This window comes from Protopterus annectens, chromosome 12.part0 (assembly GCF_019279795.1).
Source record: "Protopterus annectens isolate FY-2018-M chromosome 12.part0, PAN1.0, whole genome shotgun sequence".
Lineage (NCBI taxonomy): Eukaryota > Metazoa > Chordata > Ceratodontiformes > Protopteridae > Protopterus > Protopterus annectens.
The window spans coordinates 1,298,748,151-1,298,770,867 of record NC_056746.1 but is presented as its reverse complement, the minus strand read 5'-3'; the positions used below and the strand labels follow the sequence as shown (position 1 = coordinate 1,298,770,867).

The window sequence follows — 22,717 nt, the reverse complement described above, 5'->3', positions numbered from 1 at the left end:
CTGTCCCAGCAGAACAATCAGATCCTGCACAACCAACTCAAGACCTTAAATCTGGCAGCATGGCGGATAACGTAGTCTTACAAAACACACCTCTCACTAAAGCGGTGATGGATGTCATTTTGGAGGCCAGGACGCCTAGTACTGGAAAATCCTATGCTGGAAAATGGAAGAGATTCTGTGCTTGGAACCAGGCACAAGGAATTGAAACAGCTGTACCAAATATTCCTCAGATTTTGCAATACTTGACTGAGATGTTGGACAAAGGCCTATCCTTTTCATCTATAAAAATTCATGCCTCTGCCATTTCGGCTGATTACAATACAGAGCCACCAATTTTTTCTCATCCTTTATTAAGGCAGTACCTCAGAGGGGCCAAAAATTTAAGGCCTCCAAGGAGATCACCAGTACCTGCATGGGACCTCAATTATGTCTTGGAAAAACTCACCCTGCCTCCTTTTGAGCCAGCCGCTACTGCTGATATAAAGTTTTTATCTTGGAAAACAGCTCTGCTCCTAGCAATAACTTCTGCAAGATGAGTCTCAGAGCTACAGGCACTCATGGCTGTGGAACCTTTTATAATTTTTTATCCAGACAGGGTTTCTCTGAGGACAAACCCGACATTTATCCCTAAGGTAGTGTCCAGTGTGGCCCTTAACCAAACTATTCATCTGCCTACCTTTTATCCAAACCCACAGAATAAGGGGGAGATAATTCTGCATTCTTTGGACATACACAGACAGCTACACTTCTATTTGAACAGAACCAAAGCTTTCAGAAAGACAGAGCAATTACTAGTGGCATTTGCTGCAGGATCTCAAAGCAGACTATTTCAAAGTGGATAGGCCACTGCATTCGTTTCTGCTATTCACAACATGGCAAGCCAGTACCTAAGGGCATTAGGCCACATTCAACCAGAGCAGCAGCCAGTTCAGCAGCCTTCCTCAGGGGAGTACCAACCAAAGACATTTTAGAGGCTGCTACTTGGAGTTCACTGCACACCTTCACAAAGCACTACCACTTACCACTCTACTCTAAATCCAGGGCAGGCTTTACCACTGCAGTCCTGCTGGGCCTAATAGCCGCTCCTAATGCTATTTAGCACCAGCCTTCCAACCTTAGCTTTGGGATTCAACCCAATTGTAATGACTGCAACAGTGAAACACGAAGAACATAGTACAGTTGTGTACACTTACCATAAATGTAGATGTTCGAGTTTATTCACAGTTGCAGTCCAGGTTACCCATCCGCCATCCCCCATTTCTTTGATGGAACTTATCTGTACTTCTCTATTCTATACAACCTATGTGGTGTATTTGCTTGTAGATGAAGGTAAAATATATACTTTGGTGCATGTATGTTTTATTGACATATTTTTAGCCAACCCTATTGGGGGCACCTGACATCTGGGGCAAGAAAAACTGAAGAAAATGGCGTCTGGCGCACTGACGTCAGGGAGGAGGCGACAGCAACTGACGCCGGACCTAGATTTTGGAATTCAGGCCGACTCAGGGTAGCCTGCCAACAGGATAACCCAATTGTAATGACTGCAACAGTGAATACACTCGAACATCTACATTTATGGTAAGTGTACACAACTGTACTTTTCATCTTCCAAACCCCTGCTTACACTTAACAAGGGTATCAGAACTTGTCAGAGATTTGGAATGCATGACTAGGCTTAAAAAGGCCCTTGTGGTTGTTAGCCTAATAAACACCTATGAACCTGTTATCATTTTCCACAAACACTCTACTGTCTCCAATTTTTAATACTTTGCACCTCTACCACAGTTTTGACAGGATCAACTCTTTCTGCTGGTATGATTGCATCTTTACTAATCCAGGTCTTGGCTGCTTTCTCATGCCCAGGTTTGGAACATTCACACAATATGCCATTTCATTCAACAAATCCTGTTGTGGAATTCAAGTCCAGTTGCTTATTTATGCTTTCATAAAGTTAATGCAGTCTGTTCTTTCCAGTTTCTCTGGTACAGCAGAAAATCTTGTGTCCTCTGTCCTCTTACTTTGCCATTTTGGTAAACAGCTCTTCTTGAGCAGTCTCATATTCAACAAGCTTTTTCATTTCAGTCTCTGATTTTTGCAGTTTTATCAGTTCATCTGAATAGCTCTTTAAAGCTTCTTCCATTATTTATAGCCTTTTGTTAGAGTTGAAATACTCCTTCAGTGTTTTGTTTATTTTAATCAACTCTGAGTATATTTGATTTATTTTTTCCTCTAGATTACTGGAAGCCATGCCTTGTACCAAAGCTGGAATTTGAAATGCTTTTTGATGAACATCTGCAAGATTCTTCTTCGTCATTGTTTCTCTTCACCTTCTCTAGGCGATTTTTTTCAGGCAGTCAAGTTTCTTCATTGTTGGCATCCAGACGGTGTACTTACTAGCCAGTGAATCTGACAGAGTTACTGGCCCCTGTCTTCTATCAGTTTCTTTTTTTCATACTGGGAGAGGTGAAATTATGCTGTTGATCAGTGTGCAGCCATCTTGGAAGTACAGGGTAATATTTATCTCAAGGACAGTTCACCTAAGATTTTTCTTAGCATTTTCTTATATTGCTTTTGCAGCTACAAACAGACACACAGTTACTGCTATGGACTAGACGTATCTTAAAAAGAAAACTGGACCTAATGAGTTAAGACATGCTCAAAAGTATTTTAGAGTTTTCCCGAAGCTACTTAACAATGCAGAGTTAGCTGATCCAAAATCAGACTGTGCTCATAGTAGACAGACAGTAATGGCTGTTCTTATAAATCCACTTGGCAGTCATCAGTCTTCACAGCCTCAGACAGTACTAAGCCCTTCAGTATTTCAGTACTGAGTATTTACAAAAAGAGTGCCCCAAAACTACTCACAGCTTTTGCCTATTTTGATTGTTGCATATAAATGCCTGTGGCTTTAAAATGGATTGAAAGTAGTTAGTCATATTCGTTACCTTAACTACAATAATTATGTTCAGTAGTCAAAAATTTAAAAAGTGTACTGAATGTGGGCACAAATTTCCTGCCATTCATTGTTTGCACTGTGTGGGCGCTGTTGAAATTGAAACTGAGTGCCAGGCCTGTGCTTTCTTCAGTTCTGGGGCACTTCAGACTAGGAGAGAGAAGCTCATAGTCAAGGGCCTCCTTCCTCCACAGACAGCGTCTTCAATTCCTACGGGATTTACTTCCTCAACTGCTGCTTCCTCAGCTCAGAAGCAGGACAAAACTAAACCCAAGGACATACCAGAAGAAAAAGAAAAGTGACTCGGAGAAGACAGACAAAGAAACACCAGAGAAGTCTTGCAAATGTTCTTTGGACCTAACAGTGTTGAATGGGCCGGATCTAAAAATTCCTAGAAAGTCGGACCTTCACTACTACCTCAAGTTTAGAGAGTATAATTTTAATAGTAAGAAAAGAATATGTGCATCTCATTTTTAGCCATAGCTCTTGCTATTGCCTGAATGTAGAGCCATTTCTGTAACTCCTACTCATAAAAGATCTGGAGGAGGAAGACCAAGTACTGCATACTGCCCTGCATTATCTTTAGTTCACAGCATGGAACCAGAGATTTTTTTTTCTCCTTGGGTAATGCTGTGGGTTGTGTCTGAGTGAAGAAAAACATTTTGGTGCATTTAGCTCAGTTTGGTACACATACTATTAGACTACTTTAGATTGGATTAGATTACCTGTCTGTTATGTTTAGTTTAGGTTTAGTAGACTTTAGGTTAGTTTATATTAGATTACCTGTCTGTTTTGTTTAGTTTAGGTTTAGGACTGTCTTGTTTCTCTGTTAACATATAATGTTCTGCTTTGTCATCTGGTCTGCCAAAGATGCCTTCTGTTTTTTTTCCTCTTCAATTACTCATTGCAAAATTGCTTGAATGCATTTGCCTATGCAGCTTTTGCTGACATCTGTTTTGTCAGTGTGTCATGTATAAACATAGTATTTTTCAGTTGCACACATGGGACAGAGTAGAACAAGAAATGTCCTGTAATGCAACTTGCTCTGAGTATGTGCAGTCTTGGAGTTAAATGGGGGGAGGGGTGCAGGAGAGCTTGCCACCTGCAAAAAATATTTTAGGTGTTTAGGCATAACATATGGCAGTTATTTCTTATGATTCGTCTTTGTTTTGAAGAGAATGTTGAAGCTTCTCATTCAGTATATATATTTTACGACCATGAAATTTGTTTCTTGAAATCTGTCCTACAGTTATCTTATCCAGGAAGATAAGTTGCTAACATTATGCATTCTGACCCTTACTCAGTGTGTCATGTGGTATGCTATGGTAAGCCCTTCCTACTAATCTTCCTTCAGGCCTACATTTTTTTTTTTTTTTCAGAAATTGCCTTAAACCAAATTTATCAACTTTTTAGTCTTTCTATCCACTTCCTTAAAATTAAGAGAGCCCATTTTTGCATATTATGGGTTATTTCACAACTTTAGCCTGCATTTCTACAGCTAAGGAGTTAAGAAAAATCTGAACAGTTCTTGGAGCCTACACCATTTCAATCTGGGTTGCAGTTTGAGTTAGTTTTTAGGACTCAGAGGTTATGTTCTTCCAGGGACCCATCAGAGTATATTCTTTAAGCTACTGTGCTGTATTTGTAGCTTTTGTAACAAGCTGGGTCAGTAGTACTTCTGTGTGAAGTAGCTAACTGCTGTTTAGTGCCCACCTTCTCTAAGCATTGTAGGTTGAATTGCATGCCCCAAAACTAAAGGATGCTTTGCTGTGACTACCATTAAAGGAATGACTGTTGCAGGGGGATCGCCACATCGTCTTCAGATTCATACATTGGTATTCTACCTCTAGGTAGTTTCAGAATATTAAAAAGGTATATTTATCAATAGTACAGTTGTAAGCATTACTCAGCACCACATCACCTCAGAACATAAGCTCACTTCGTACTAGTGTTTATGGTATCCTTTCCTGTGCTTCTTGTTTAATCCTTGTATATTATTCAAGTTGAATTTAGTTAGGTTGTGGGATGTTGACTTGTATAGTAACAGCCTTAGCAGATCTCTTCCATTACCATGCTGCTTTTACCTCAGGTGGTGGTTGGGGTATAGTGTATTGGTAAGTAATAGTATGATTTCATACTGTTAAAGTACTTATTCCTTTACCTATGACTATTAAAACAAAATTTACTTTATTTATGACCTGGTTAGTCCCACTAGCATGGCCTGTTTTTGTGGGAGACCCAAGGTAGTGCTCATATCAATGAGAGAAATTTGATAAGGAAATTCCCCTACTGTTCAGAAAGTGCCATGGGATATTTTATATTAACCTGTGTTCATAGGTTCATGGGTATATACTAGGTTAAGCCTAGCTGTGCAGTCCACCCCAGTTATGTCTCTGTGTATCATGGGTGTTTATTAGGAGGGGAGTATGTTAGAAAGTTTCTAGAGGTTATTTGGGGGTATGTTAGTTTAGAGATTACTGTCTGCCTCAGTCTATTACAGACATGGATGCCAGACCTGGGGTGAATTTCCGATTTTCCATCAATTGGTCAAGGTTACACTTAAATAGGGTTAAGGATGGACTCTGCTTGACATGGATGGGGAGCCTGTTCCAGAGCATGGGGATCCTCTGAGACACATATCTGTCTTGCCAGCATGTCTTATTTATGTCGCAAGCAGAATTTAAATTCTTGGCTCTAGTGGTTATGATGCTGTTTGCTTTGCAGACGTGTAAAAGGTCCCTCAGAGCTGGATCTGAGGATGCCTTGTATGCCAGGCATAGATAGCTTCTCAGTAACCTGCAGGAGACAGAGTATAGAGATAGGGCTTTAAGATAACGCATATAGGACAATGTGTTTATACCCTAGATTCTTCTGGTAAGGAACTTCTGTGGGCATTTCAGCTGTTGCACATTTCTGGCCAGGTACATGCCAAAGGGAGCGTTATACTCAATGATGGATCTGATAAGGGCCATGTAAAGTGGCACTGTGACTTGCATGCACCTGGATGCCTTGCCTTTACTTATAAGTTGGGCGACAGAATGATTTTCTTACTACCTTGGCCACATGTTGATCAAAGGCCAGATTACTGTCTACATATGTTCCCAGAATCGCTGACTACTAGTCGCCTCTTCTCGAAAGAGTTGCGACCAGTTCAGACGGATGGGCCCTTGGTTTAAAGTCTCATCTGAAGGAGAGTATTATACAGCACCGACCTGTTGTATCCTGAATTGCAGTGTTAGTATTAGAAAATTAATTCAGGTAGCTGGTATGGGAATGGAGCCCACAGCCTCATGATCTTTCAGCACCAAATGCAAATGTGCTACCTGATGAGCCATTGACATTAGAAATGGAAGGAAAAATCGAAGAGGGGACAGATGGGCTGGCCTGGGGTGGTTGGTCTTAACAGACTGTCATTCCAAAGAAAGTCCTGTTTCTTAATGGTATAAGTGCTTTATTCCTGTCATTTCTTTCTGCAACAGCAACAAATATTGAAGATGGGGTTTTATGGTGAGTATCTCATCTGACTGTACTTTGCTTATCTGAATGACAGTGTTATATGTTGAGCTGTAAGTACCATGCACTTAAACCCTGCTCACTCACCAAGTCCACACTGTAGTGTAGTCATATATATATATATATATAATGTGTGTGTGTGTGTTTATATATATATATATATATATATATATATATATATGTATGTGTGTATGTGTATGTATATATATATATATATATATATATATATATATATATATATATATCACTAAATTGTGCTTTGCAGGCAATACCAAACCTGCATATGTAATAAAATATGCAGAAAAAATTGTTTCAGGGAAATGTCAAAAATAAGGTACAGACAGACATCCAGTGTGTTCTGGCGTGTAAATAACATACATGCACAAGAAACTCTTTACAGATATATTCCTAAACTTACATTCTTTGTGTGTTCTCTTATCAGTAGGTACAGAGTAAACATTTCCCTAGTAATGAGATTAGTCTGTCTTGCACTGTAGGATGAATCTACTGCACTGGACAAGTCACTCCCTCGTGACACAGCTTCACTTCCACACTCTACCTACTCACTTCCAGCCTCGTCTTACTTTCAGGATCCACTCTACATTAATGGAAGCCTTAGCTACAGTTACCGGGATTATGGTGGTATAGCAAACAGCCTGCAGACTGCTGCTTCTCTACAGACAAGCACCCAGAGCAATGGTAAGAAATGTTAATCACACAATACTCTTATCTCTACAGGCTGAAGCAAACTCTAGACCGCTGTGCAAGTCATAAAAAATAGATAATAGTTCTGTTTTCATAATAGTGCCAGCTTTTGTAAAGATTGTTCCATTGCAGGACCACATTCAGATTCAGTCTGTCAGAAATGAAACTACATAAAGTAGTCTGTTGCTTAACACACTAATGTGGGGAAATACAAACCAATGTTAAGGTTTAAGCATGCTAGCTAGCATTATAACTTTAAGGTGTGACAGCACTGCAACTTCTGAGTGGTGGAATAAAAGTGTTAATGTGTTAGCTCTTACTTGATGAGCTTAATTTTCTGTTAAACTTTTTTCATGTCTGTAATATATTGATTGCTTGTTAGCATTCCTGTGCCAGGTTTCACCTTTTGGAGATGTGCTGTGTGACTGATTCAGGGGTAGCCCTGGTGGCATATCAAGATGCCACATAGAAGATGAGGGCTTACCCAAAGAGGGGCTTGAAGTGGCAGTCAGGTGTGTGATGTGCTGAAGGTGTAGCAGAGCAAATAATTGTAGAAAGGCAGTGAGGGACTTGATGTTCATCGTGCATACAGCTGCAGTCATAACAGATGGGTTCTCCTGCCGTCAGGCGGGTCCTCAGTCGGCCGAATTACAAAGTCTAGGTCCGGCGTTGGTTGTCGTCGCTTCTTCCCTGATGTCAGTACGACAGGGGTATAAAGGAACCAGCCAACGCCATTTTCTTCAGTCTTTCTTGCCGCGCGGTGCCCGAAGCAGTAGCAGTTCGCAAGTGCCGGTCGGCCAGCTCCTGAGATTATGAAAATTTGGAAACCGAAGTCTTCTTAAAAGCTAAGTACCCCGTTGGGGAAACTTTCCTTGCCTCAGACCGATGTCAGACAAAGTTAATAATTGTATTTCTTGTGGGAAGCAAATACCACATAAGGATTTCCATTCCCTCTGTATACCTTGTTTAGGCCCAGACCACGACGTCTCGGTCTGTCGCTTTTGTGCTACATTCAATAAACGCACTATTAAGCATCGGGCGGAGTTCGCCCAGCATTATTTTGGGAAAGCATTTAACTATACTATGTCGTCGGATACTCCGACTCCGATTTTGTCTAAAAACCGCAAAGACAAGGACCGACACACGAGGTCCGTGGCCTCTACCGACGCCACGCCAAAGCCGACTACACGTGATCCGGTTCTCAGCGAGGCGACTACGCAGCCCCTGACCACCGACGACCTGCCTTTGACGGTGTCTCCTGTGCCCGAGGTCGCAGGCTCCTCGGCCCACACCCCAACTACAGATACCGAAGCCACTCTTGGCATTGAAACTCAGAATGTGGACAGGTCCACCTCCACTCAAGGTGTCTTCAGACCTTCCTCTTCTTTCTCCATCAAGGCTTTCACAAAGTCTAAAGCAACCTTGCACTCTAAGAGACCAACTACAGAGGGCCCATCTCCAGGCCCCATGCCTAAGAAAGAGATGCTTAAAATGGCTGAGGATTTAATTACTCATGTTAAGTTGTCTATCTCGCCTTCATTCTTGCTGGATGGGTTCGGAGCCGACCTCGGCTCCGACTCGGCCACTCTAAAAGCTCGAGAGTTGGTTCCACCGGCTCGAGGCTCCCCTTATATCCCACAATGCTAGGCGTGAGTTACCCCAGATCTCGTTTGCCGCTACAGCGATCGAGGTGTTGGTTTTTCTACCGGCTTGTTGGTAAGTGTATTTCTGTAAAATTAGAATACTTAAACCCCTATATTTTTAAGTTTAACTACTTTTCCCTTAGTTTAGTGGATTTCTACCCCTGTTTTTCGGAAAATCCCGTTTTTTTCCCAAAAGAACTTTAAAGTTCTCTCTCGGGCCTTCTGGCCTTTCCCCATTCCCTAGTGGTGTGTGTGTGTGTTGCTCTTAATTAAAACTTTTAGTTAATTGTTTTATTTTTGAGTTTTAAAATAAGATTAGTGTAATCAGTGTGTCTGACTGAGTGTGTGTGGTTACACTTTCTTGTCTAGGATGTCTAAAGACACAAAGGTCTCAGGCTTCAAGAAGTGTGATGCGTGCTGTCAGAAAATGTCTCTGACAGACGGTCACACTTCTTGTGTCTACTGCCTGGGGCCTTTGCACCTGCAGGACTCCTGTGCTGTATGCCACGGCTTCAGCCCCAGGGTCCTGCAGGAAAGAAAGAACAAGTTGATCCTAAGGGGTCTACTTAAGCCTGAGGATTCCCTTTCTGTCTCTGGGAAGCCCTCCAAGGCTTCTAGGTCCTCGGCTCCAGCTACTGAGCCGAGACCTAAAGTTACAAAACCTATGTCTGCATCGGCTCCGGCTGGAGCCGATGAGTGTACAGCTTCTGTGGTTCCCTCGGCTCCGGCTGGAGCCGAGGTAGTAGAAATTCCCTTGTCGGCTCCGACCAGACCTTCGGAGCCGACATCTAGGAAGAGATCTAAGTCACCATCCCTTGGCTCCGTTCATTCGGCTCCAGCATCTCCTCTGCTGTCTGAATGGAGCCATAAATCTCACTCCTCTAGGTCATCGAGGCTGTCGGATCATGACCTTCAGAGGGTAGTGAGTCGACTTCTTAAGTCCGAGGCACTGGCCCAAATGCTTCAGAGCCCGACTCATCAGTCGATGCCTGCCCCTGTCCATCAATATGTTCCTCCTCCGACTCCGTTGAGCTCGGGCCGGGCGTTGAACCGAGACTGTGGTAGCGTCGGAGCCGATACAGATGTCTTCGGCTCCATCGTTGGCTCCGATTTCTTCTTTCGAAGAATCTCTGCGCCGAACTTCCCTCGTCGGCTCCGAGGGGGTGAGTGGCATCGGACCCTTGTCCGACCCCGCTCTTCCTCTTGGAGCTTCGGCGCTGGTGAGTTCGGCTCCGACATCGGCCTCGGAGCCATCACTGTCGGTGCCGAGGGAGGTTCTCAGCTTCTCGGAGCAGGGACCTCTGGCTTTGCCTGACAGGGGTGCGTTCGAGGTCATGCGGAGTGTGTTAGAGCCTGGCTCTACTCCACAGTCGGCTCCGTCCGCCCCTCCCTCTACGGTGCCTCAGGTCAAGTCGACTCACTCCCTCATCCCGGACCGCAGAGAGCCAGCTCCTCAGGAACCCCTGTGGGATTTCATCCTCTTCGAGGCCTCTCCTGATTTGGCAGAAGAGCTCCCTCGGAAGAGGAAGTGTAAGAGGAAACACATTGACTCACCTGAGTCCATCACATCTGACACAGATTTAGATGATTCGGAGGGTTCCCCCCGTTCCCCTTCTGAAGATGTCTCTTTTGCAGACATTCTCGAAATCCTCAAACAGAGGGGGAAATTGGCCAGCCCTCAACCCTTCGGAGGATGAATCTGTGTACCTTGAGGCGTTTGGCTCTCGTCCTTCCACCTCCTGGGTGTCTCCCCCCTTTGACCCCCTCATGCAGGTGGTAGCTAAAAAGGCATGGACGGCTCCTGATTCAGTGGACCCCACTCCCAGGAGACCCTCAAAATTCATAACGGCACCAGCAGACAAACAGTTCTTAACAAAAGGAGTCTCTGTGGATGCTATGGTGGTAGCTGCTGCCACTAAGAAGGAACTAGCTGATCCTTCAGTACCTGTCCATCCACCTAACAAGGAATCTAGATCCATGGACAGGTACGGGAAGCGGATGTTCTCGTCAGCGACATTTGCTATGCGTTCGCTGAACTACCTGTGCCATTTTACTCGTCTTCAAAAGGACTTGATTAAAGAAGCGAGTGACATGTTGAAGGACCCTACAGCTGCGGGTTTTCAAGATAAGATGAACACTCAGCTGGCTACCCTTAACTCCATAGCCAACTCCTCCATGCGCCTCCTTTCTTATGCAGCTGATGGAGCGAGTAGGGCCGCAGGGACGGGTGTGGCCTTATGTAGGCATGCCTGGATGCGGCTATGCAATTTTGCGGACCCCTTCAAGACGTCTTTCACTAATTCCCCGTTTGATGGATCATCTCTCTTTGGTCCTCAAGTGAAAGAAACCTTGACTAGGTGCGAGACTGATGGCAAGACTCTTTCTGCTGTCGGAGTCCGTTTTTCTACTCCTTCTAGGCCTTACCCCAAAGGCCAGAAAAGTGGGAAAATGTGGTTCCGTAAACAATCTCAAGGGACCTCGCCTGACGCACAAAGTCATTTTCCCGCCAGAGGCAGAGGCAGGAATAACAATGGTAGACGTCGCCCTCGAGGCAGGGGGGCTCCGCAGAACCAGGGCAATCGAGAAGCCTTCTCTGATAAGCCCTTTCAGCATCCCTGAGGTGTTGCCCGACTGCCCACCTTCGGAGGCAGTCGGGGGAAGATTGTCACTGTACCCAAAAGCCTGGCTATCCCTGACTCAAGACAAATGGGTACAGTCCGTCATTTCCGAAGGCTATTCTATCCCCTTTCTTCGCATTCCGAACCAATCAAAAAAAATCCCTTCCAGATGTTCCACCCGCTCAAAGGGATCTAGCAGTTTTGGAAATTTCAAAGCTGCTTGCAAAAAGAGCAATTCAACCAGTTCCAGCAGACCAGCAAGGATCCGGAATCTACTCAAGGTTCTTTTTAGTTCCAAAGAAAACAGGGGACTGGAGACCAATTTTGGATCTCAGTATCTTGAACAGATCAGTCAAGAAAACAAGATTTCGGATGGTCACGCTGCAGTCCATCCTTCCCCTATTGGGAAAAGGAAACTGGATGTGCTCTATAGACCTTCAGGATGCGTACTATCACATAAAAATGAACAGACGCTCCAGAAGATTCCTCCGCTTCAGGCTGGGAACCAGTCATTTTCAATTCAGGGCCCTGCCCTTTGGTCTCACCACTGCCCCCCGGGTGTTTACCAAATGCATGGCAGTGGTAGCTTCTCACCTGAGGCGACAAGGATTCCAGGTGTTTCCATATTTGGACGACTGGCTCCTCACAGCTCCCACCAAGCATCTCCTTCTGATGGCCAGGGATTACACCTTTCGCATTTGTCAAAAGTTAGGCATTTCAATAAATTGCGAAAAGTCTGTTTTGTCGCCTTGTCGTACTATTACCTTCATAGGCAAATCTAGACACAGTAGACATGTCTGCGAGACTAACAGATCAGAGAATAACAGACATACACAAACTGGTCTCACTCCTTTTCAACGACAACAGAATCAAAGCCAGGTTAGTGCTGAAAGTGTTGGGAATTATGGCGGCGGCCATACCTCTGCTTCCATTAGCCAGATTCCACATGCGAATCCTTCAATGGATGCTCTTTACACAATGGTCATACCAGCAACTTCCAGTGTCCCACACCATTATGATCACGCAGGCGTGCAAAAATCATCTCATGTGGTGGATGTCTTCCCCTCAGCTCTTGTTGGGAAGACCCTTTGTTCCACCCCCTCCAGTTGCTACTCTGACAACGGGCCTCCCTGATCGGGTGGGGGCATTATCAGGGCAGGACGGTCCAGGGCACATGGCAACCAAACGAATGCCACTTGCACATAAATGTTCTGGAGATGAGAGCAGTGCTTTTAGCGTTGCAAGCCCTTCAAGACTCTCTTCCCTTGGGAACGATTGCAATCCAGACAGACAATATGTCTGTAGTGTGGTATATCAACAAACAAGGCGGAACCAGGTCCTACCCCCTGTGTCGAGAAGCACTCAGATTGTGGCAATGGGCGATTTCTTCTCAGCGGTTTCTGATAGCAACGCACATCCCCGGGAAGTCCAATCAAATCGCGGACAAGTTGAGCAGAGCTATCCTCATGCCTCACGAGTGGTCTCTGAAAGACTCTGTTGTGAGAGAAATTTTCCTCAAGTGGGGTCAGCCTTGCTGCGATCTTTTTGCTACTCCCCAAAACAGCAAGTGCAGAGATTATTTCACTCTATTCCCTTTACCAGACCAACCCAGCAGAGACGCCTTAGTCCAAGTTTGGCCCCGGGGACTTCTGTATGCATTTCCTCCCTTCCCACTAATCTCTCAAGTGATACAGAAAGCTATCGCTCAGAAGGCCTCATTGATCCTCATTGCTCCTTACTGGCCTCGACAGGTGTGGTTCCCCTTTCTGCATCAATTTCTATTGGAGCGACCTTGGCATCTGGACCTAGTTCCAGATCTTTTGATCCATCAGTCGGGTCAGTTACATCGCTCCCTCCCCTCTCTGAACCTCACTGCTTGGTTCCTCCAGTTCCAACCTTAGCCAGGCTTCCTCAATTATCTCACTCTGTTCGAGATATTTTGATAGCTTCCCATAAATCTTCCACTCGGAAGATTTATTTGAGTAAGTGGAAATGCTTCACATATTGGGCTCAAGGAAGGGACATAGATCCTTTCACTGCTTCCATCCAAATAGTCCTTGATTTTCTAGCTGAACTCTTCCATGCAGGTTCATCTCCCTCTACTCTTAAAGTTCAATTGGCAGCTATTTCTAACTTTCATGTGGGTATTTCTGAGTCTGCCTTAATGTCCCACAAGCTTTGCAAAGCCTTTTTGAAAGGAGTTTTTCTTCTCAGACCTCCTATAAGAAATCCTCCTTCTCCTTGGGACCTAAATTTAGTTCTTACTTCTTTGATTCTTCCCCCTTTCGAACCTGCAGCCTCCTGTTCTTTAAAATTGCTATCATGGAAGACTCTCTTTCTGGTAGCTATTACTTCAGCTAGAAGAGTTTCAGAACTTCAGGCACTCAGCTGTCGACCTCCTTATCTATTGTTTCATAAGGACAGGGTATCCTTACGAACAAACCCGTCCTTTTTGCCTAAGGTAGTCTCGACGTCAAATCTAAATCAAAGCATTGACCTCCCTGTCTTTTTTCCAGAATATTCCAATAGGTCTGAACAAAAATTACACTGGCTAGATGTTCATCGTCAGTTGAGGTACTATTTGGATAGAACAAAACAATTCAGAAAATCTGACCAGCTGTTTGTCTCCTATGCAGAAGGCAGAAAGGGACTTTCAGTTTCAAAGGTATCATTATCTAGATGGCTAACATCTCTGATTTCCCTTGTATATGAAATTAGACACCAAAAGCTGCCTAATAAACCTAAGGCCCATTCCACCAGAGCTTTGGCTACTTCTTTAGCCTTCCAAGACAGACTGCCTATTGACACCATTTGTGCAGCGGCTACTTGGGCTACTCCTCACACTTTCATTTCTCATTATAAGTTGGATTTAGCTTCTAAGCATAGAGCTAACTTTGGTTCCACTGTTCTCAGGAGTCTGTTCCGTTAGGCCACCCGGGACAAGGTGCTAGGGACGCGGTCCCATCCAGCAAGAATGAAGGCGAGATAGACAACTTAACATATAGAAGTTATGTTCTTACCATAACGTTCCATGTTAGTTGTCTTCTTCTCGCCTTCTTCTTGCGTCCCACCCTCCTGCCCCCTGGCCTGGACAGACCTAGAGGAGTTGTGATTGTGACCTCTCTTTCTACCACCTCTTTTATTAGGCATATGCTGTTGTGCATATTTCCTGGATGAGGATATAGGTCACCCTTCTTTCTCCCTGGTTAGAGGTGGACTTTGTTTTAAGTTATTCTCATACTATTATAAGCTGGGGTTAGCTTACAAACGAGATCTGAGGTAACTCACGCCTAGCATTGTGGGATATAAGGGGAGCCTCGAGCCGGTGGAACCAACTGTCGAGCTTTTAGAGTGGCCGAGTCGGAGCCGAGGTCGGCTCCGAACCCATCCAGCAAGAAGAAGGCGAGAAGAAGACAACTAACATGGAACGTTATGGTAAGAACATAACTTCTATTTATCAGAGGTTCTCAGCCCCCTCTGGACAAAAGGCCTAGAGTGGAGGAAGATTCCCCCTCCTCTGATCAGGGCTCCATTATTTCAGAGCACTCTGATTATCAGGAACATTCTTACTCCCCTTTTGAAGACTCTGATGCGGAGGAGTCCATCCCTTCTGTATCCCCCCCCTGAGGATTACTCATTTGGGGAAACTTTGCATACCTTAAGGGAACACTTCCACTGGGAAGGCCAGGATTATTCAGATTCCAAGAAAAGGCTCAGGGAATTTCCCTTGCTTCCTCAGCACAGGCCTCTGGCTATACCTCCTGTCTTGGACATCCTAGATGATGTTTACTCGGAGGCTTGCCTTAACCCGGACTCTCTACCTCCAGCTCCAGTTAAGCCTGACAGGTACTACAGGGTCCCTGACTCACACCAATTTCTATACAAAAGCCATGCTGCTGACCCAGAAACCATCTCACAGGGCCCCAAGGGAGTTAAGGCCTCCATTGCTAAAAATCCACTGCCTTCCGAGAGAGATTCCAGATCCTAAGAAAAGTGGGGGAAAAAGGTATATACCTCGGCTACTTTATCCATGAGGGCCTTAAACTGTCAGTTTCATATGCTAAAATACCAACAGTTTTTGTTATCACAATTGAAAAGTAAAATGTCACAACCTGAACAACCAGACTTGAAGGAGTTGCAGGATTTGATGCATAGTGCAGAACAAGTGGGTAAGCATACCTTACAATGTGGTTTTGATGTTCTAGAGGCCTCATGTAGAGCTGCGGTTACAGGATCAGTCATACGTAGGCATGCCTGGCTCAAGGAACAAGCCTTGCCTGATCATGTCAAAGCTAAATTACTAGACAACCCTCTTCAAAAGGATGTACTATTTGGTGCTAATGCTGAGGAGGTATTAAGGAAAATGGAGGAAAAGGCTAAATCAATGCAAACTGTGAAAGAATTTCTACAGGTTCAACCCCCACGTTTTAGTAGAAATTGGCCTTCAAAAAACTGGTCCTTTCCTGCCACAGACAGACCCAAAGAGGCAGATACAGGCACCCGAGGGGCAGAGGACAATCCGAAGGATCGTATAGAGGCAGACAATGGCAAGCTCCTACACAAAGAGGTGGTGAAGACAACTCACAATCTTTCAGAAAGCAAACCCAATGACTTTCCCCTTTGCATGCCAACCAGGTCTCAAATGGCAGCTCCCTTAGGAGGAAAGCTGGCATTATTTTCAAAAAATTGGCATATTGTCACAAAGGACAAATGGATCCTGGACATTATAAACAGAGGCTACAAATTCCATTTTCACACCCTTCCAAAAACGAGAGGCATGCCAAACCTGCCACACAATCAAAGGGCAGAGGCACAAAGACAAATTACAGATCTCATAAACATGAAGGCTATTCAAGAGGTACCTACGCACGAACAAGGTCAAGGTTTTTATTCCAGGCTATTTCTGGTGCCAAGGAAGGGAAAAGATTGGAGACCTATTTTGGATCTATCCATCCTAAACACATTTCTACTCGTACCAAAATTCAAGATGCACACTCTACAGCAACTTCTTCCCATGCTGGGCAAGGAGTCTTGGCTGGTAACATTGGATCTCAAGGAGGCATACCTGCATGTCCCTATCAGACAAAATTGCAGAAGGTACCTCAGATTTCTTGCAGGTTCAACCCATTATCAATTATCTGCATTGCCCTTTGGCTTATCTACTGCGCCCAGAGTATTCACGAAATGCCTGGCATCAGTAATTGCCTACTGCAGACTTCAAGGGATACAAATATATCCCTATTTGGACTACTGCCTGATCCAAGCGGACGACAAGCACATTCTTCTGAAACATCTGGCTTATGTAATAATGTTATTGAATTCTCTGGGATACACAGTCAACAAAAAGAAATCAAGGCTAATACCCTCTCGGAAGATAATTTTCCTGGGTGCCAATTTGGACACAAACACCCAGATGGCCTACCTCACGCCAGAGAAGCAGGGGCAACTAATTCAATACTTCATAACACTAGCAAATTGCACCAGGCTGACTGCAAGGAAAATCCTGCAGGCTCTGGGATTCATGGCATCTTGCATCTTACTAATCCCATGTGCAAAGCTGCATATGAGGAAACTACAATGGTACCTGAAAAACATATGGTCTCAACACAGCCACAGTTTGGAAACAATAATACCACTAATTCCATGTCTGCAAAAGGAATTTCTGTGGTGGGCTCAAGCATGTCAAACAAACACAGGTCTTCCATTCAGCAAGCCTCAAGCAAATCAAGTCATCACAACAGACGCCTCGGACTACGCCTGGGGGGCGCACATGACAGATCGGTGCAGGGCAAGTGGTCCCAAAAAGAAAAGCATCTTCACATCAATCAAAAAGAAATGCTAGCAGTAATAAATGCTATTATAGCTTTCAAGGACCTCCTACAACCAGGTCAACTATTGATAAGAACGGACAACACCATAGTTATGTGGTACATAAACAAGCAGGGAGGAACACATTCTTACCCCCTATGCAGACTGGCCATGTCACTTTGGAACATGGCCATGGGCTTACAAATGGAACTACAAGCACAGTACTTGCCAGGCAAGGAAAACACGCTGGCAGACAACCTAAGCAGGAATATGACAGGCCCACACAAATGGAAGTTGCATCCAAAAGTTTTTACAGAAATAATCCAAGAATGGGAAAGGCCAGACATAGATCTCTTTGCCTCCCACAAAAATCATCAATTGACAAAATTCTGCTCAAGGATCTTCCATCCAAAGGCCTGGAGAGTGGACGCTCTCTCTTTCAGTTGGACATCAATGACAGTTTATGCCTTCCCACCTCTTCCTCTGCTGCCCAAAGTTCTATTGAAGACCAGAGCAGACAGACCAAAGATGATCCTCATTGCTCCGGACTGGCCAAGGCAACACTGGTACCCACTCCTGAGGAGCCTGACGCATTCCCCACCATGGACCCTGCCTCTAATGCCTCTTCTTCTGACTCAGCACAGCTTCAAAACTCTTCACAGTCAGCTAAAACACTCAATCTAGCCGCATGGAAGATTCCTTAGCATCACAGCAGGCCCTACTCTCCAAGGAGGTGCAGGATGTCATTTTGGAGGCCAGAAGGCCATCAACTAGAAAAGCTTACTCCATAAAATGGAAACGTTTTGTGTCTGGAATGAGAAAAAGGGCCAGGACCCTGGAAAACTGAATTTACCTCAAATACTACAATACTTGGCTGAACTGCTAAGCAGTGGACTTTCTTTCTCCTCCATCAAAATCCATGCCTCAGCCATTTCTGCAGAATACAACACTGATCCACCTTTATTCTCTCACCCTCTCTTAAGACAGTTCCTCAGAGGGGCTAAGAATTTAAGACCTCCAAGGAAACAACCAATACCTGCTTGGGATCTTAACTTCATTCTGGAAAAACTGACCTTGCCTCCTTTTGAGCCAGCTGTCTCATCAGATTTGCAATATTTGTCCTGGAAAACAGCCTTCCTTCTGGCTATCACCTCAGCTCGTAGAGTTTCAGAACTACAGGCTCTCATGGCTGTCCAGCCTTTTATCATCTTCCATCAGGACAGAGTTTCCTTACGAACCAACCCGTCCTTTATGCCTAAAGTGGTATCCAGGGTAGCTTTAAATCAGGCCATACATTTACCTACTTTTTATCCTAATCCTCAAAACAAAGGGGAGAGATTACTACATTCCTTGGACATCCACAGACAACTGCGTTATTATTTGGACAGAACAAAGCCTTTCAGAAAATCAGAACAGCTCTTTGTGGCCTATGCGGTAGGAGCTCAAGGAAAGCCAGTCTCCAAACAGACAATCTCAAAATGGATAGCCCACTGCATACACTTTTGCTATTCCTTTCATGGCAAAGCTGTATCTACAGGCATTAGAACTCATTCCACCAGGGCCACAGCCACCTCTGCAGCCTTCCTCAGAGGAGTTCCTACCAAGGATATGTTTGAAGCAGCCACTTGGAGTTCTGTGCATACCTTCTCCAAGCACTACAACCTACGATTATACTCCAGATCTAGAGCAGGCTTTGCCACTGCAGTCTTGCAGGGCATTTTGGCTCCTCCTAGTTTCACCTAGTGCCTACCACCCCTTTCTTAGCTTTGGGATTCTACCCATCTGTTATGACTGCAGCTGTATGCACGATGAACATAGTACAGTTTTGTACCTACCATAAATGTAGATGTTCGAGTGCTAATACAGCTGCAGTCCAGGTTTCCCTCCCTCCTTCCCCTCTTGGGACAGGCCTATAGGCTAGCACATCCTCATACAACCTGATTGGGGTATTCTTTTATGATGTATTTGCTTGCAACTACTGTACTTTGATTATATTGCACTGCATTATTACACAAACTTATGTATTGCCTTCCTTCTGGGGGCACCTGACATCTGGGGCAAGAAAAACTGAAGAAAATGGCGTCGGCTGGTTCCTTTATACCCCTGTCGCACTGACGTCAGGGAAGAAGCGACGGCAACTGACGCTGGACCTAGACTTTGGATTTCGGCCGACCGAGGACCCTCCTGACGGCAGGAGAACCCATCTGTTATGACTGCAGCTGTATTAGCACTCGAACATCTACATTTATGGTAGGTACAAAACTGTACTATATAGCATTAATAAAAGTCTGCCAGTAGGATTATGGTAAGAATACAGCAGTGGAGAATTAGGCCAGAGAAGTAACAGTGAAGAAAAACTATGAACAAACACTTATTAAAAGGCATAAAAATAATGTTGTTTGGTTCTGAGGCATACAAAGATAATAAAGCCCTGAACACCATCCAGATGATTTGAGGTCAGTTAGTGGCCTGGGCAACGCAGACACCACCTGGAAAGAGGTAAAGGTGAGTGACTGATGCTGGCCCACCCATCACTCAGAGTGGTTGTACACATCCTGTTAGGGGATTGAATCTTGTGGTTTGGAACACAGGGTATGATCCACTCCAAACAAGAGAAGAAGATAGGGTAAGAGGGTACAACCCTGACAAGGAGGGCATTACTGTGTGGGGTGGCATAGTGGGTTTTGTAGAAGCATTCATCTACACTGGGCTGTGTATGTAGGAAGCACTGCCAATACAGAGATGGGGTAGGAGCAGTCATTGACTCCATTTCTCCCCCACAGGGTGATGATCCACAATCTTAGATTCTTCCCTCCTCTACCTGGCGTTCTTGGATGCCAAAAAGCAAGGAGAATGAATATGTCACTAGGGATTGATGGTTGCGAGTTTGGAGAGGCAAAAAAGAGCTTACAAAATTAATGCCGTTCTTTTCAACAAATATTTAACAAATATTTTATTTCATTTAATAGAGAACTAAGAAATGCAGTCTCATTATGGGAGAAACTTTTAGCAACTTGATGGGGAGCAAATTAGTATAATTATAAAAGAAAAAAAATTGCAATGGAGTCCAGTGTGTAGCATTTAGAACAAGTGAGTATTATAAATAAACTCATAGTTTACTATTAACAATTCTTTATGTGATTATACTTCTGCACTAAAACAGTAAGACAGAAAATGCTGCAGGCATTCCAGAATGCTCTTCTTATGCCAGAAATTGACTGTTCCCCTTATTGTTGTACCAGCTAAGTAAATTAGGTTATTTGGTGCATTGCGGCCACGGTAGTGCAGCAGTTAGCGTTGTCGCCTCACAGCAAGAGGTTCTCCAGTTCGATTCTCTGCTGGGGTGCCTTCTGTGCAGAGTCTGCATGTCCTCCCTGTGGTCGCGTGGGTTTCCTCCAGGTGCTCCGGTTTCCTCCCACATCCCAAAGACATGCAGTAGGTGGATTGGACACTCTAAATTGGCCCTAGGTGTGAGTGTGTGCCTTCTGTGGAAGGTTGGGCGCCGGGCTGGCAACTCGACACTGTAAAACTCCACTGCCAATCATGAGCGGACAGATGATCCGCTGTGGCAACCCCTAACCGGGAAAAAGCTGAAAGAAGAAGAAGAAGGTGCATTGCTTCTTGTATGCAACCCTGAAAGTAAGCATTGTGATTATGTAAGGGTTATCACCAGCAAAAGCCAGGACAATCCCTTTAGAATCGACAAGTGACTGGTATGAGGTGGAGATGTATCAATGAATCTGCCTACTTTGTTGAATTAATTGTTTGTTGAAGAAACTCCACTGGTTCCTATGTGTTTTAGACTCACAAGCATTACCCAAACATTTGGCATGCTGTTATTATCTGATGTCTGGTAGAGCTTCATCAGTGACTCGGGAGAGGATCCGTAGGGAGTCTAGACTGATGATACAACTGGACCCATTGACCCAGCCTTGTTTCTTATGTGCACTTGACAGAGCATTGGGGTTATGTTAGTAAATATGAAATACTTATTTGACATTTACTTGTCATCTTATGCTTTGAGTGAACCCAAACATTTTGGTAAAGCTAGGAGTGGAAGGGTGTCTCCTTCTAACTCTTTTTCCTCCTTAGAAGGAAATTCTGAGCATCATGAGATCCTTGGTGTAGAGCCAGATGATGATAATCAGACCTACTTTCCCTGTAAACTCTCCTTTGGAAAGGCTCTTGAGATTATGAAGTTTACCATGGGCTACTTTGTTTCTCCTTTGCCCAAAAATGATTAAATGAGTATCTGTATAAAAATGGATGATGAAACTATTCTTAAGAATGTCAGATGTACTTTTTGTTCTTATGAAGGTAGACGCTCTTTCAGCCCCTAACACAGTGGCTTATATTTGTGTCCAAGCACTCCAACGCACATAGGTTCTAGAGACCACAGCCTCTGAAGTTGACACCTAATGAGAAGTCTGAAGCATTGAAATGGATATGCAAGAAGGCATTTTTTTCTGCCACTTTAGTCATCACTGTCTATCTGATAGTGCTTCCTTGTAGAATAGGCCCTGGAAGAGCTGGCAAGGCTTCTTTGACTGTTAGGGGCTTATGATCACCTCTGCAACAGCTTTCTTATAGCTCAATTGTAAATGCACTTTGCTGGTGCTTTAGTCAGAGTAGCAGACCTGGATATGTGTGTTCAGTGGATGGTGGTACTCATGCTGTTCTCTTTCCAGAATGAGTTTAATTATCACTTAAGACATGGACACACATACATTAACAGAAAAGAAAAGAGACCATATTAACGTATGTCATATTCATCTATAATACATTACATATATGTTCATTTCTAATAATCTTTCATTCCAATATTACATAAATTGCTCAAATCCAACCTTACCTTGGGGGCTTCCAGGATGTCTGTATACTGAGTAACAGCTTAATTTCAGATCTCCCAGTGGGAAAACAGAAGCTCAGAAAGAAACCCATTGAATTTGTCTTTTTGGGTAAGTTTCAGTTACTGGGTACTAAGTGCACTGCTTGCAGGCCAGACAAAAAAAAGAAATTTTACAGAACCTGAAAGAAAACTGAAAACAAAAGGTGAGAAGAAAATGTTGACTGGGAAGAATACTGCAGCTGTTCAGCAAAAAGCAGTTCAAGCTCCAGCTTTGGTGCAAGACACGACTTCCAGTAATGTAGAAGAAAAAATGTCAAATGTGCTCAGAGCTGATTGAAATAAGCAAAACACTGAAGGAGTATATCAAATCAAATAACAAAAGGAAAGAAAAAATGGAAGAAGCTTTAAGCCATACCTCTCAACTGTCACAGACTTTCAGGGATGTCCCTGAACTTGATTGGAATTTTAGCTCTGTCCCACTTAATCCCTCCTAAAACTGTAGACTTTTGGAGAAAAGGTGGTGAATTACACTTAATAAAACATTACAGTAGAGTTATGAATTTATTTTACTTCAGAGGATGCATATTAATTCAAATTCTCTTATTGTGTCAATGCCTCAAGTTAA

The 22,717-nt window shown here is 44.0% G+C and overlaps 1 protein-coding gene across 2 annotated transcripts in view; it reads left to right on the top strand.

Moving 5' to 3' along the window:
- The window catches only part of NOL4L (nucleolar protein 4 like), a 1,816,355-nt gene that overhangs the window by 1,701,995 nt on the left and 91,643 nt on the right, over positions 1 to 22,717 (top strand). For both annotated transcript variants that reach the window (XM_044090353.1, XM_044090354.1), the window contains one exon: positions 6,967 to 7,168. In XM_044090353.1, the coding sequence (XP_043946288.1) occupies positions 6,967 to 7,168 (202 nt within the window). The remainder of the gene's footprint in view (positions 1 to 6,966; positions 7,169 to 22,717) is intronic.